Below are 14,838 nucleotides of genomic sequence, written 5' to 3' on the forward strand. Positions count from 1 at the left end.
CTATAAGGAGCTATCCTGACTAAAACCCTCAAATATTTGTGTTTGCAGTCAAAACTGTGGGCTTTTTTTTACTTACCAAGTAAAGTTGGTTTGTGGTTATTTGCTCATAGACATTTGTGTGTTTGTTGATGGTGGTGGTTTTGTTTGTTGTTGTTTTTTGGGGAGTAATTTTTTGGTTTGTGGTTTTTGGTTATTTGGATATTTTTTTGTCTGTGATCAGCACAATCAATAAGGGCAAATATTACAGTGCATCAAAAAGACTGGCTCAACAATAAACTTGCTCAGTGACCTTTTGTATTTTGCCCAGGTTGTTACCCCTTGAATTTTTTTTTCCTTTTTGAACCCTACACAATTTGAGGAGCTTTATTACACAATAATGGGGGGCATTAGAAGAACTGTAAGTAGAAAAATCGTATTGATTTATGAAGGTTTTTCCTTGCGCTCCAAAAATTCCCTTGGAGGGACAGTGGCAGCAGAATTCTTTCCTCGAATATGAAAAGGGAGCACAAGATGATGGAAATATGTAGCAATTCTATTCTTAGAAAAAGCAGAAAATTCTAAATGTGAAGTATAAATAACTTTAGAAGAACAATGCTTGAAACGGGTACAAAAGGAAATGGATATCACAGATAGAAGAAAAAGTGCTTGAAATGGATCCTTTGTTAGATACAAGTCAGTTTCTATTTAGAAAGTGCACTTAAATGCACTGCAACATAATTGCATTAGAAATTTAATTAATTATCTCCCAGAAAGTTTTCTGGAAACCTTTCCCTGGTGCATTTTTTTTTTCCCAGCTTGAAAGAATCTTTCAAAACCCTTTAGGGGCAAGCAGCACAGGGGATTTGCCAAGTGCCAAGCAAGTGCTTGGTTTTCCAAGAGCACTTTCTGTGCCCTTCTGCCTGAGCATCTTCTGGTGTCTCAGCAGTGCTGGGGCTTGAAAAAAGTCCTGCTCTCTCTGACACCTTATTTATAGTTGAGGGAGGAATGGACTCTTTCATCAGGTTATTTTGTTGAAAATATTTCTTTGTCTTTGGGCCCACTATCTCTCTCTGATTAGGCTGGGCAAATATATCCTGGTTTTTGCTGCCAGAGAGATCAGCAAAAGATTTACTTCTTTCATCTACCTCTTGAAGGAGGACAATCTGAAACAAGTCTAGTGATTGTGTTTATAAAAAAAAAAAAAAAAGAGAAGGATAAAATAGAGTCTTCCATCCATCACAGTTGTTTGCAGTGGTTTTCTCCTGAAGCAACTTAGATAATTTTTTTTCAGCCATATTTTCCTTGAACTGGTGAGCATTGTGCCCTCAAGTGTAGCATCTGCACCTGTTTGTTTGTTACCCATGCTGCATGACTCTCCTTTTGTGTGCCACTGTAGCTCCTGTTCCTAACCTGCACATATTTCCTCTTCTCTTTAAAGTGTCCTTTGGGCCACAGACCCTCATTTTATTCAGTTGTGCACATGGGTGTCTGCGAAGGAGCCCTTCAGTAATTAATTATGATATCCAGTGCTGCAGGGACTTCCATAAAGCAAGGCTTCCTTTTAACCAGTATGAGGTTGTGGTTTTGTTTGGGGTTGTTTTTCTGGTTTTTTTTGTTGTTTGGTTTTGTTTTTTGTTGTTGTTGTTGTTTCTTTACTTAGCACAATGTCTCTGTGACTACTCACACTTGTTATTGCTGATTTTAAAATGATTTTTTAAGCTATTGTTAACCACTTGAGGGCTGGAGTGGAAAATGAATAGAAACTTGTAACCTGGGACACCTCCACAGCTGGTGAGGTGTGGGAGAGCAGGATTCAGAGTTTTTATTGCAGATAAAAATGGAGTAAGGTGAGTTTGGGCACACTGTTGTGCCCTGGCTGCCCCAGATCTGCAATGGCAGTCCTGGTGGTACCACAGGGTAGCATCCCCTCCCTGCTACAAAGCCCAGAAGCTCTCAGCTGTTCACATGACTTTTCTGGGAGCAGTTGATATGTCCAGGGCATTTCTGGGAGCCTACAGCTGAGTAATATTTCTGATTTTTTTATTTTTTTTTTAATTATCTTTTTGTGACTCACCTTGAGATGGGGGCAGTATTGTGTGCATGTATTACATCCACACACATCTGAATCTAGCTATACAGGTGTTTCTGGAGCAATATTTGCACGGGTTATATTAGGTGGGAAAATAATTAAGCACAGTGCTTGCTGTGAGCAGGTGGGCACAATAGGAAACTTCATCACTCAAGATTATAGTTGTGTTTCCTAGAAGGTGAAGCATTTTGTGGAAGGTAATTCATTAGTTTTAATGTTTTGCTATTTTCTGCTGAGGAGAAAGGGGTACCACAAGCAAAAATATGTGAATTCCTTGAAAATCTGCTTTTACTTCAGGTATATTTCCACCTGGAGCAAGTGTACATGTTTCAGTTCATTCCCCGAATTTAATTCTCCTACTGTTATTTATTTTTAAGATTGAGGGGAAGTGTATAAAGTTGGCCACTGTTCAGATGCATGTAAATGCTTCTGAAAAGCTCTTTGAAGCTGCTAGTAACTTCAAGGTGAAATCATTGATATTTTGAGGTCAGAGGAGGAGGGGGAGTAAATGTCACAGAGTTTGGGGAGTCATCATTCAGAGGAGTGGAAAGAACGGCTTGGCACAGCCTACTTGTAATTCTTGCTAGTGTATCAGCAAAAAGGGATCTTGGATCTCATGCCAGTGTTCCTGGGATGGAGCTCATGTGTGGCATGCTACGGAAAACCTCATCCAGCAGCTGGGGACTGGGTTATCTTTGTAGATTATTCACAGATAATCTACAGTAAGAAGCACCCATTGGTTTCTAAATTCATTTACCTTTAAGGTGTGTTCAGTAGACCCCAAATGTCATTTTGCCATGTAGAAAACTACTTGCTTGCTTGCCATTTTGCCTGTTTCATGTGCATCATGCTTTTTTAGAAGTTTAAGAAGTGCGTGCATATAAAAAGTATAATGGAATGCAATTCTGAGAAGTCAAGATCTTAAGGTAGTCTCAGACTTCTTTATAAAACTTTCACAGTTAGGGGTAGTGGAAAGAAAAAATTCTGTGTTGCTGTTTGTGGCAGAGACTCAAAGGAGCTGTGATGGCTAAAACACAAAGAAAAATCAGTTATTAACGATCTATGATTTAGCCATATTACTTCCTTGACATGGTTACACTAGTCTTTGAGGTCTGGGTAACTTCTTGTAAAATGAACACTAAAGGTGTCATTTTTGGCCTTTGATGTAAAGCAATTGGTTTAAATTAAATATTTAAATATTTAATATTTAATTTAAATATTTGGGGCCCCAGACTTTTCTACAGATATTTGAGTGACAGGCTCTAATACTTTGGTAGAAATTCTTTTTTGTCTGCCTGTCTTTTTTCTCTGGACAGTTTTCCAGATTTCACATGGTTCTCCTTTCCAGGCAGTACAAGCTTAAAAATAGATTTACTGCTCTGATAAACAAGTCTGTAAACAGCACAAAGTAATCTTCACTCTGCTGTTCATCATTTCTGTAATAATGCAGATATTTCTACAAGAGCTTTAATGTTCCCCTTCAGAGGCTTTTCAGGGAACTGTAAATCAAAATTAAACTTTAACTTTGCGAAGGTATTACTTGGTAGAAATCTATTATTTGCAGCTCTTCAGCAAAGCTCCAAATATATCCAACCTGTCTAATTTTCCGCAGCCTTTAAAAGAATTTCTGAACCTGCTGAGTTCACTGGGTCTCTTCCTGACTTTTTTGTGTTTTGGTTAGTTACTTTGGTGTTGGTTTTATGTTTGGGATTTCTCCTGCCCCCCACATTTTTTTTCTCCTATGGTGAGATAAAAGTCAAATTTGGGCTCTGTTTCACCTTCAGTAGCAAAATATCTCCAACTTTTGAGAATGCATTTGTGTCTTGGCCTCCTCCAGTTATCCTCGTCCTGCTTCCTGTAGCCCAGGGCTGCCACCTCCCAGTTCACAGTGGTACAAGATGCAGAGGAGTACTTGGGAAATATCCATCTAGGGCACCACTAAATCCTACTGAAGAGCATTCTAATGGCAAACCTGAAATAGCTCTGCTGGTAACAGGAAAGCTATTCTACCTTTGCATTCTTTTAGAAAGAGTGGGAATTTAAGCCAGTGTTTTAAATGGGAACAAAAACAAAATATAATTTTAAATGAGCTTATGAAATGAAATCTGAAAGTTACGAACAGATTCTTTTTACTTAATGTTCTTAGGCTGAACCTTTGATGCTCATTTATCTGCTTCTATGATCATACCTGTTATGGTGGTTTAAAAAACGTTTTTATATTAGATTAAAAAATTAACCTTACTAATGGCTACAATTTAAACCTACACTGGAGTCATTTGAAATGGGGCAAATTCTGTTATTACTCAAGTCCTACTTGCTTCACTACATTAATTTGTGCTGTATTAAATTTGAGATACCGAGGTTGTTCAGCAATGTCAAAGTCAAAGCTTCTCTGAATTTGAGGTTTTTGGGGTTTTTTTTTAGGTTTGTGGTTGGTTTTTTTTTTGTTTTGTTTTGTATTGTTTGTTGTTTTTTGGTTTTTTTTTTGAGGCAGTTGAGTGCCTCTTGTGACAACAATAACTTTGAGTTGGGTAAGAAATAAGTGGCATGTTTTTCCTTACTGAGGACCCCAGTGAAATTTGTGGTGTGTGGATTTGTAAAAAGGCCTGGTCCTTTTTTACAGCCACAGGTCCCTCTGTGGCTCAGAACCTAATGCTTCCTTTATTGAGAATACAAATGTCTCAGTGTTATGGACCAGGATATAAAAGCCAGACATTTTAATAATGTCACTGTTAGGCTGGAGGGCAAGTTTATCATAAGGGTTGCTTATAGAAATTAAGCACCACAGGGCAGGGCTTTAAACTCAGGCACTTTCCCTGTCTGTTCACAGCTTTCCTACACTTGATGAAAGGTAATTCACATGAAGGAAGCCTGTAAATTTAAAGAACATTTGTACCACAAGTATCTAATACGTGCCTTTCATTACAAATTAGATGATCCACTGCAAAGGAAAAGATAGTCGGGAATAACTTTTTTCGTGTGATGAGGCCTAAATATTAATATACTTGTATTCAACATTCCCTTGAAGGCCATGTTTTGTTTGTCTGTTGTTCTCAACTTGTTGCTTCTGTTTTAATTAAATTAATTGAAGTGACATTTAGCTCAGGGTGAGACTGTGCTTCTGACCTCAGATTTGAAGGTAGGTTGTCATGTATTTTTGAAAAGCACTCTAAATTCAGCCTCCCTTCCTTGTAAAAATATTTTATATATTTTTATGGTGGTCTTCCACAGCACACTTTGCCCACTGTCAGTGAGTTTATTTTCTCTTCCCTAGGAAGATACTGAGAGATTCTATGAGACTTCACTACTGCTTACTCATAAGGAAAGCTTCTCCATGCTTTGGGAATGTAAGGGGGAAGAATAAGGCTATTTATCAGCCAAGTGTGGCAAAGAGAAGAGGAGTGTTGGTGGTATGAAGAGTGAGCAGTAGAATTACCCCAGGATGTAGCTGTCTGATGCTTGATCCTCTGGCCTTATTGGGCATCCAGAGTGTGGTGGAAAGGGCCAGTTGTTTGTCCATCATTGCTTTGAGACCTTGGGTGACTAGAAATATGGGAGGAGATCTGCACCAATAAAAAGTGCTTTTCATGAGGCTTCTGCATGGAGACAGATGCTTGCTTCAGAGATGTTCGGTTTATGACTTGGCTAGGTTTTGGAGTTTTTTGTGATTGTGTTTGTATCCATGATTCTGTCACTTTGGAAAATTCACTGATTGTGTGTGAATTTTGGCAGTCCCCACAGAAAATCCTCTCTGTTTGCTACAACCTTCTGTGTATCCTTTTAATTGTGAGGGAGGGCATCAGATATAAACTTAGAGATGAATATCTATTCTGTTTTCACTCACAGAAGCTGGGAACAAATCCCTAGCAGGTGCCCCTTGTGTGTTATAATGGAGATAGAGTAAGCAATTTATGGAACCATAAGATAGTTGACCTCAACCTCCACATAAACAGCACAGGAAAGTGTATGAGGATTTTCTGGTTTTTAGCTTTTATTTCTTTGGTTGCTTTGGCTGGGGTGTTGAACAGCCTTCTGTTTCTCTTCTTTTTTTGTATACTCCATCCCACCATGTACAAAGATGCTCTTTCAGTTTTGAAGTCTGTTTATAGCTAGCTGTTTGCTGGGTAAAGGGGATCAAGGTGAAGGTGACCAAAGGAAAGTTGCAAATTACTTTTGATATCATCTATAAAATAGGAAAGCCCAAGATGATCTAGGAGGATGTGGGTATTTGATTCATGTGGGGAAATCAAAGCTGAAGCCACATGCTTCACTTTCTGAGGATTCATCTAATTCTCTTCTTCCTTTCTGTGGCAGATTTTAGAGTGCTTAATGGGGGAGAGAAGATAATGTTCCCAGTTGATAGATGAGACAGCAATCAGCTGAGGCACACAGGGGAGAGCTGGGAGTGGGGACCAGAACAGTCCAGCACTGCTGATGGCTTCAGTCTTCATTTCTTCCCTGGGGAGCTGGATATGGATGTTGCAAGCTCTTGCTGCAATGTCTTGGCACCAGCCTTTGTCTGTAGGATGCACCTTTCTTTAACCCCACTGCAGGCTGAGAGTAGAAGAAAGGCTTTTCCACCCTGTCCATCAAGAAGAGACAAAGTTGTTTGTTTTGTGGTTGTGTGTGGGGTTTTTTTGTTGTTGTGTTTTTTGTTTTTTTGGGGTTTTTTTGTGATTTTTTTTTCAGCATCTGTAGAGAAAGTGGGGGAGAAAGAATGATATTTCCGTATTTTTATATTAATCATAGGATTTCAGAGAACTTTGGACCAACCAAGCTTTTTTAAGCTGGTCAGAATTTTGTTGATATAAAATGCTGGGAAATTGGGAGTATTGGATGCTTGAGAAATGTTTATTGTCATCATCTTTAACTGAAGCTTTTGCTTGCTATTAATATTGTTCTTGAGATCAGAGGCCAGACATAATTTGGATGAAGGAAAAGAGAGAGAAGAAATACTGAGCAACGTCTGCATGCTGCAAAAATGCACTAAGGAGCATTTATATCCTAATAGGGAGAAGTAGGGCCCTGGTTTAGAAAAGCACTTCAGAAAATGGAGAGAGCCCTACAAAGCTCATTGACTGAAAGGATTTCCGCTCCTACCCACACCTGAGTAGGCTTGAGAGTAAGGGGAGGCCGACTTTTTTTATTATTACTTTATGATTTTTTTCCCCACAGAGCCAAGGTGAACTGTGGGAGTATTGAATACCACAAAATTACAAACACAGAAGCATTCTTCCAAATTACTAGGAAACCTCTTCCCTCAGCCTGCTCTGTTTGCACTTGGGAACAGTAAGTCAGATACTTAGCTGGGCAGACCAAACCATAGACAGAGCTTGTGAAAATAATTATCTCTACAATTCCAGCTTTTGTTTCACGGCCCTTAAATATGCACTGAAATTTCGTTCTGAAAATTCTGAGCCAGAACATGACTTTGCTGGGAAAATTGCATATAAAACCTAATTAAAAGCATCAACCCACACTTTTCTTTTAAAAGTACATCTACTACCATCATGCCTCTAAATGTAACAGAGCTCAACAAGTCTCTAGCAGCCAAGGAGACACATAATTTAAAGGCTATTTCAGCATTTGATTAAGCACACAGTGATAACTACAAGCCCGTGCCCTGCAGGCATGACAAGAGGCAATTATGTTCTGAGGTCAAAAGCGAGGGGGAGAAAAAGCACAAGATTTTGATGACTTACTTAATTTTCCAGCTCCTGAAATTAGCAGAGACAAAGGAGTTCTAAATCGCCCAGATAAAATCCTGTCATTATCTGTTGCCTTTTCACCCTCTACTCTCACTTTGCCCTGCAGAAGCTCAGGAGGATTATTTTCCACCAAATGGCTGCACTTAAAAAACTCAAGTTGGCACACATTTAAACGTTAAAGAATTTGAAAAACATTCTTTTTAAGTTCTGTATTTAGGTGGCTGACTGCACATAGGATCCTGGAAAAAGACACCTGTTTTTCAAACTAGTGACCAGCCATCAGCTCCTCTTGACTTCTAGCCAACAATTAGGTCACTTATTTAGGAGATTAAATAAGGAGCTCAATGAGAGACTGCAAAGATAGGGAGCTGCTCAAAGAAGAGAGAAGTGAATTAATGAATTAATACAGTCGTGCTGTCTATTTCACAGATGGGCTTTGATGTATCTTGTTTCACAGCAAAAAAGCAAAACATCTTTGCTCCTTACAGGAAAACCAGTAAAAATGATTAAGTAAGATTATCATATAGGGACACAACAACAAAAAACGTGTTCACAAGGAGATAAACAGCCAGGCTCTAATCTCCCTTTGGAGTATTTATTGCAGATACTGGAGTAGGAAAAAAAGCCATGGAGAGCAAGTGATTTGGTGGACAATGGCAGGATGGAAAACATGTGCTTATTGCTTTAGGAGAAAGCATGATAAGAGATCATGCTGTATTACAGTATTCAGCTGCTTCTGTTTTTTCCAGGGTGTTAAATTTTTTATGCTTTTTATCCAGAAAATAAATGTGAATGTTGACTCCATGATAGCACAGGGAAGTGTCTGTTAGTGAAAGCTGTCCTTACAGCAAGCAGTCGAGTGATTATGTGAAAGGAAAAAAGGTGAATTCCAGGAAGTTTAAAGCCGAATCTAGAAATGTTTGCATCTGTCCAGAGATTCTTTACCGGAGGCTAGAAAATGAGCTGTTATTTTGGGGAAGGGGTGTTCAGCTTTGGTTTGGGGTGCTTTGCAGGCATCCTTGGAACTGATATGCTTGCAATTTTAGTAGATCAGTTCTGTAAAGTCTCATGTACAGGAGGAGACACACCCATGATGCTAGAAATTTGTTCTCATTTGAGGTAGAGAAATATCTTTAATGGTTTTGTAACTTGCTTTTAGTAATGCTTAATGTCTTATTTCCAGCATAACACAAGAGTTGTTAGCTGCATTTGTACAGTATTGCTGTTGGACAAATGCACCAGGTTTGTATGGTTGAATTCTCAGGCATTTAATTTTTGTGATTTCAGGCAGGGTTTTCCTCAGCTCTCACATGTTCAATGTATTTTTTTGATGTAGAATAGTTACTGGAAAAAAAAAAACCAAAAATAGGAATTAAGAGCAAAAATTTACTTTCTGAACCATGTGGCTCAGAAGTTTTGTATTCTGTACTGGGAACTGTAAAAAAGTAAAGTAGTATTAGCAGCTCTCTTTGCCCTTTGTATAGCCTCCATTAACCTTCCAGAGAAAAAGATCTAAATTGCCCAAGAACTGGGCCAAACCATAGCTCCAAACAGCTAATATTGCCTGTAAACCTCGTTTTGTCATTTTTTTGGCAGTTAACAGGAGTCATCTAAGCACATGGCAGGAGGAGGGAGGGCCCTTGGCCTCAACATTCTGCCAAAAGCTGCTAGAAACCTTCTGCCTCCCATGTCACCAATCTGCTCAGGTTTAGCAAGAACAGGCTTGAGAGGAGAGCTCACCACAGCTCTTTTCCAAAGTCAGAATCCTGTCATGAGAAGTTTTTTGGTCAGCACTGGCCTTTTGCCATGGAGTCCAGTGTTTGACAGAGAAGAGCTTGGTGCAGGTTTCTATGGACAAATCCCTGTAATTTAATGCCTCTTGAAGCTGTTTGTAGGGTAGGCAAAAATTGCTAGGCTCGGCTGGCTCTGCCTTTCTGGCTTATCTCTTCTGTCAAATGTTGTCTCTGACATTGTCCCATCCTTCCTCCACTCACCTTGCTGACTGGTGGTATCAAGCCAAGGGTAAGAATGAGGCAGTGCACCTTAGAGGTTCATGCTTGTCCTCCTCATTTTCCTCCTCTTGTAACGGGAGAAGTTGGTGTCAGTGAGAATTTATTGTGTTACACAAACACATGGTGCAGTATGAGCCCAGGGCAAAGCAGTTTCTCTGGTCTCAGGGAAGGAGAACATCTCAAGTGATCCAAACCCTAAAGCTGTGCTAATTGTGCAAGCTATTATTCAAGAATAAGCACACATCTCTCTTGGGAGTTTGTCAATTAGTCCACACCTCTGGCATATCAGGGAGGGTCTGATATCAAAATAATCCCTGCAGATTTACAGAAATCAGAATCTGAGAATCTGTCCAGTGATACATAAATGAAAGAACTGATAATAATAGAAGGATTCATGGAAGTCAGTGTGTTGGATTGCTGCCTGACAGACAGGCAGCCTTGATATGGTCAAAATGGTATTTTGAGAAACATCAATATACTCTTTTCCATAAGCAAACTTGGTATGCATGTACCATGGGGAAGTTTTCTGGAACAAACCAGCAGAACATTGGTTTTTGGTTTAAGCAGAGGGTATTTTGGTGTTTTTATAATGGGGCCAGGAGGAAAGGGAGTTGCTGAAAGATGCCTGGTATCAGATGGGCCATGGGTCTACTGGAGGCTTAAACCTCTGTCGCCATCACATGGAGACAGGCTTGAGTTGTATGTTGGGTTTTGTGTTGGAAATGTACAAATGTAGCACATCTTCCCTTACATCTGGAGACCTTTTTGTTGCAGGTGAGTTTTCATTCTTGTGGAATAAAGGAGGAAAAGAGTTGGCTTTTATTTCAGCTTGTGACTGGTGTGCTGGGCTGGGAAACAAGTATTTGGTTCCTAGCATCACCATGGATATCCCATGAGATCTTCTGGAAGCTGCAAAACCCTTCTGTCGCTGAGTTGAGAAAGACAATGCGTAGCTACTTCATGTGGATATTTGGGGATTAATATATTCACATTCGTCAAGCTGTTTAAGATCTTTGGATCAAAGAGGCTGTAAAGATGGGAAATACAATTGCTTGTTGTCAAGTGACATTGTTTACTAATACTTTAGGGCTTTGTTTTCAAGGCATCTCAAAGTGTGTTTCTTTTTTTTCTTTTGCAAACTGTAGCCTGGATTTCTTTTAAAACAGGTAAGATTTCTGAGAGCTCTTTAATTTCACAAGTATTTGCCAGCTATTTGACCATCTAGGCAGATCCAATGCAAAGCTAAGACTGAATGTAAATCATCTGGTGTCCCATAAACTGGCCTTTCCATGGAAAGTACCACTACAGGGCCCAGACTTTGGGATGGTTGCCAGAACCTGCAGGCCATCCCCTGGCATGCTGCAGGCTACAGCAAAAGCCATTAGGATCACTTTTTCTAAGAGCTAAGTAAAGGACCAGGAGCAATACAGATGTTATTACATCTGCTGTAGGACAGGTGCAATCTTGCTGAGCAGGTGGGATCCCGGTGCTTGGATTGCTTGTTGTCATAAAATTTTCTTTGCTTGTTCAAGTACAAGGCAGGACTGTAATTTTATATATCAGAGACAACTAATTTTTCACCTGGTAAGTAGAAATAATAACAATGCCATAGTTGCTATTTACCTCTTTCAATAAGGGATTTCTAAAGCCCTGTATACAAGGGATCTGTAGCTTGTTTTTAAAATGAGAGAATCAAGTCACTGAGTGAGGAAGTGATTTCTCTGGGCAGCCAGCAAGCCAGCGACCGGACCCTGTTTCTGCAGGTCTTATCTGAGTGGTACCGAATCTATCTCAGCACAGCATATGGGCAAAACCTGCTGCTGAACGTGATTCTGCTTTTAACTTCAGCCTCAGTGTGGGAAGTCAGTGTTGACTTTGTCTCTGTGTTAATCCTTGCAGCTTTCAGCCGTGCCCCAGTGCCCATGGCTGTGGTCCGAAGGGAGCTGTCCTGCGAGAGTTACCCCATCGAGCTGCGCTGCCCGGGAACAGATGTTATCATGATCGAAAGTGCCAACTACGGCAGGACTGATGATAAAATCTGTGACTCTGATCCTGCTCAGATGGAGAATATCCGCTGTTATCTGCCAGATGCCTATAAGATTATGACTCAAAGGTATAGTATTTAATATTCTTTGTTTGCTGACTGCTGTTTTTTTAATCCGGAGTGTACACACCAGTTTGTGTGTGTGTTTGCATGAGGAAATGCAGGTACTTAGTCTGGATGTATGTGCACAAAATTACAGCTATCATTGCTAAACTGTGGGTTTAACCGACTTGGTTTAGCATCGCACAATATAAATAACATTTCCTGTATGTACTGCTCATCAGTCATCTAGATTCTCACTGCATCCCAATTTTCCATCCAAAATACCTAAATATCAAGGCTCTAAATGAATGTAGAAGTGAAATCTTTCTCAGAATGCATATTCACTAGTTTTTGTGCTGTGTTCAAACAGAAGGCCAGTAATCTCCTTGAAACAATCAATATTTTGTGTTCAGAATAACATTTAGTTTTCAAAACACATAGAGGCATCTGCATCCTTCCTTGTGTTGCCAGGCTTAGTTTTAGGGAGGATCTGAATTTCCAGTCAAGCATTGGTATTCTCTTTGATGAATTGCTAAATTTCTGTAGAGTAACTGTAGCTGTTAAGTGTGGCTGCTGCATTTGGAAATGGTGAGATACAGTCAGACATGTAGACAGACTCCTGTCTGGCTTGCAGAGCCAGGGCCTAACAGTTTATTCCAACCTACAGGTATCTTAGTTATGAGAAGCCTTTTAAATGTTGCTGAATTTTTAAGGATATTTTCTGGCACAAGTAGTGTTGTGGGAAGGATTCATAAGTCTCAAAGTGTAATTGAATTCAGTAATACATTCCTAATACATGAATAATTATTTAGTGCATTTGACTGTTAATTAGTAATAGAGATTAGTATTTCAAGGTATTAATAACGGCATTGGCACAGGCAAAGTGTTGCTAATTGATGTCATGACAACAGTGTTTGGGTCCTAACAGTGACCTCATGGCTTAAAGCAGTGCAGGGTTTTCATGGAGTATCTTGCTGTTGTTTGCTGTGAAATGCTGTGCACTAAAATGGACTGGTGTAAGTGACATGTGTTTCAGCTGTGTTTCACATGCTAACTGCTATTTTTGACTCCCCTTTAGAAACCGATGTGTGTTGAGTATTTAGGTCTCAAAATGTTGAGAAGTCTCCTGGGAAATGTCCCCACTGCTGTGTGTGGCTCCTCTAAGACTGTTCTTTAAATTGGAGCTCCTTGAGTAGCTGGTTGAAGTCTTGTACACAGGGTTGTGCCAGCTACATTTTTGACAGAAGTGGGAAGAGTAACAACGTGCCATCAGCCAGTTCCTTGGATTTGGTGTGGTTTTAGTGGAATTACTGTAATTCTCCTGTTCAGGTTGTTAGTGGCTTCAAGCAGAAACCCTTAATCCTCTGCATATTGGCAGAATAAAGCCATGTCATCCCCTTTGTGGCCTGTTACAAAGTATTAATATTTTTATATATATATATATATATATATATGTATTAGTGTCCTCCAGGCAGCAGCTCCGGAGCCAAATGCAGATCTCTGCAACCTTCTGGTCAGTCCCTACATGCAGCAAGTCTGCAATAAACACTGGCCCTTGGCTCAGGGAGGGCACATAATCATCTGCTGTGCCCTTGGCACTGCAATTAAAACTTAGGGTGATTACTCACCTCCAGGTATCATCAGGGCAGGCTCAAATGGCTTAGCAGAGGGTTAACAGGGAAGCCCATCTCTGGGGCAAAGTATCTCTCTTCTTCCATTTGGGCAGAAAGTGGTGCTGGAGAGGATGGACACTGAAGGGGGGAAAAGGTGTCCAGTCCTGTTACTGGGTACTATTGAGTTTCTTGAAAATAAATATAGCGTGATGTTATAAGATAGGTAAAAAAAGGGGAAAATATTCTACTTTACATTTTTGTCAGTCTCATTTCTTTTTTTAAGTCTCCATTAATTCAAAGAGTTGAAACAATTTAAAAATAAAGCCATTAAAATGAAATATGTTCTTAAGATGCAAACCAGTCTGTCAGCTCACATCTCTGAGTACACTTTGCAGCTGAGCCTCTGAAAAAAGTAAAAGGAAAATTGTGACAGCCTAGTCGTTGTGGCACTAACTGTGGCATTTTCTTCTGAAAACCTCTACCTGCAAAATTAATAAATTTAGCAGTATTTGGGTGGGTTTGCAGATTAATGTAGGCTCTAACACAGTGAGCTTGTCTTTGCTAATGCTGCAGGGTGGGGGAGCAGCTACTGGGAACTGAAGATTGTCGTGACAGTGAAACCTGCATGGTAATTGAAGTTGTCTGTGTATGGAGAGAAAAGTGGTATGTGCAGTGTCTGCTTATTATGCATTGATTAATTATTGCATTCATAAATACACAGTCTCCTTGTAGGCTCAATACTAAGTTGTCTCACTACTGGCAGATTTTAATCAGCAACACTGCACAGCCAACTCGGACGCATTCCGGCACGGCTGTGGGGAGGGAGAGAGGGAAAGAGGGGAAGGAAAGTGTGTGTGAGACAGAGGTGGTGTTAGCATGTGAGCTGAGGCTATGAGTGAGAGATTTATGGTAGATATTAGTGATTGCTCCCCCAGCCCACCCTCACCAAAAAAAACCTGAAAAAAAACCCCCCAAAAACTCAACAGCCTGAGCTAACATGTTCCTTTCTTCTGTATGCTTATATAAATTAATTTTTGCAGACAACTGCATGAGGTTATTTTGAAAGGGAAAGGCATAAATCTTACGGTGTGTTTGTGGAGCCCCCTAAGCAGAAGGAACACAAGGAGTTCTTGCTGCAAGTATTGCCCTGAAACCGTCTACAGTCTTGGGAATATTGCTTGAAGTAAAGGACATTTAAATAGATTGTAGGGAGCTATTTTATAGGACATGAAATCTCTGAGGCCTATTTTAGGTTTTTAATTTTTTTATTTTGCCAGCTCCTCCTTCAAACATCCGAGCAGCTGTTGACCGTAACAGCTCAGAAATTGTGCTTTATGAACTGAAGATTTTC

At 39.9% G+C, this 14,838-nt stretch overlaps 1 protein-coding gene across 18 annotated transcripts in view; it reads left to right on the top strand.

Moving 5' to 3' along the window:
• Positions 1–14,838, top strand: part of ADGRL3 (adhesion G protein-coupled receptor L3) — a 489,797-nt gene that overhangs the window by 214,602 nt on the left and 260,357 nt on the right. For 17 of the 18 annotated variants that reach the window (XM_015625411.2, XM_015625414.2, XM_015625396.1 and 14 more), the window contains 2 exons: positions 10,934–10,954; positions 11,688–11,901. In XM_015625411.2, coding sequence (XP_015480897.1) covers positions 10,934–10,954; positions 11,688–11,901 — 235 coding nt within the window. The remainder of the gene's footprint in view (positions 1–10,933; positions 10,955–11,687; positions 11,902–14,838) is intronic. The other variant, XM_015625402.1, reaches the window with a different exon arrangement.

This window comes from Parus major, chromosome 4, assembly GCF_001522545.3.
Source record: "Parus major isolate Abel chromosome 4, Parus_major1.1, whole genome shotgun sequence".
Classification (NCBI taxonomy): domain Eukaryota; kingdom Metazoa; phylum Chordata; class Aves; order Passeriformes; family Paridae; genus Parus; species Parus major.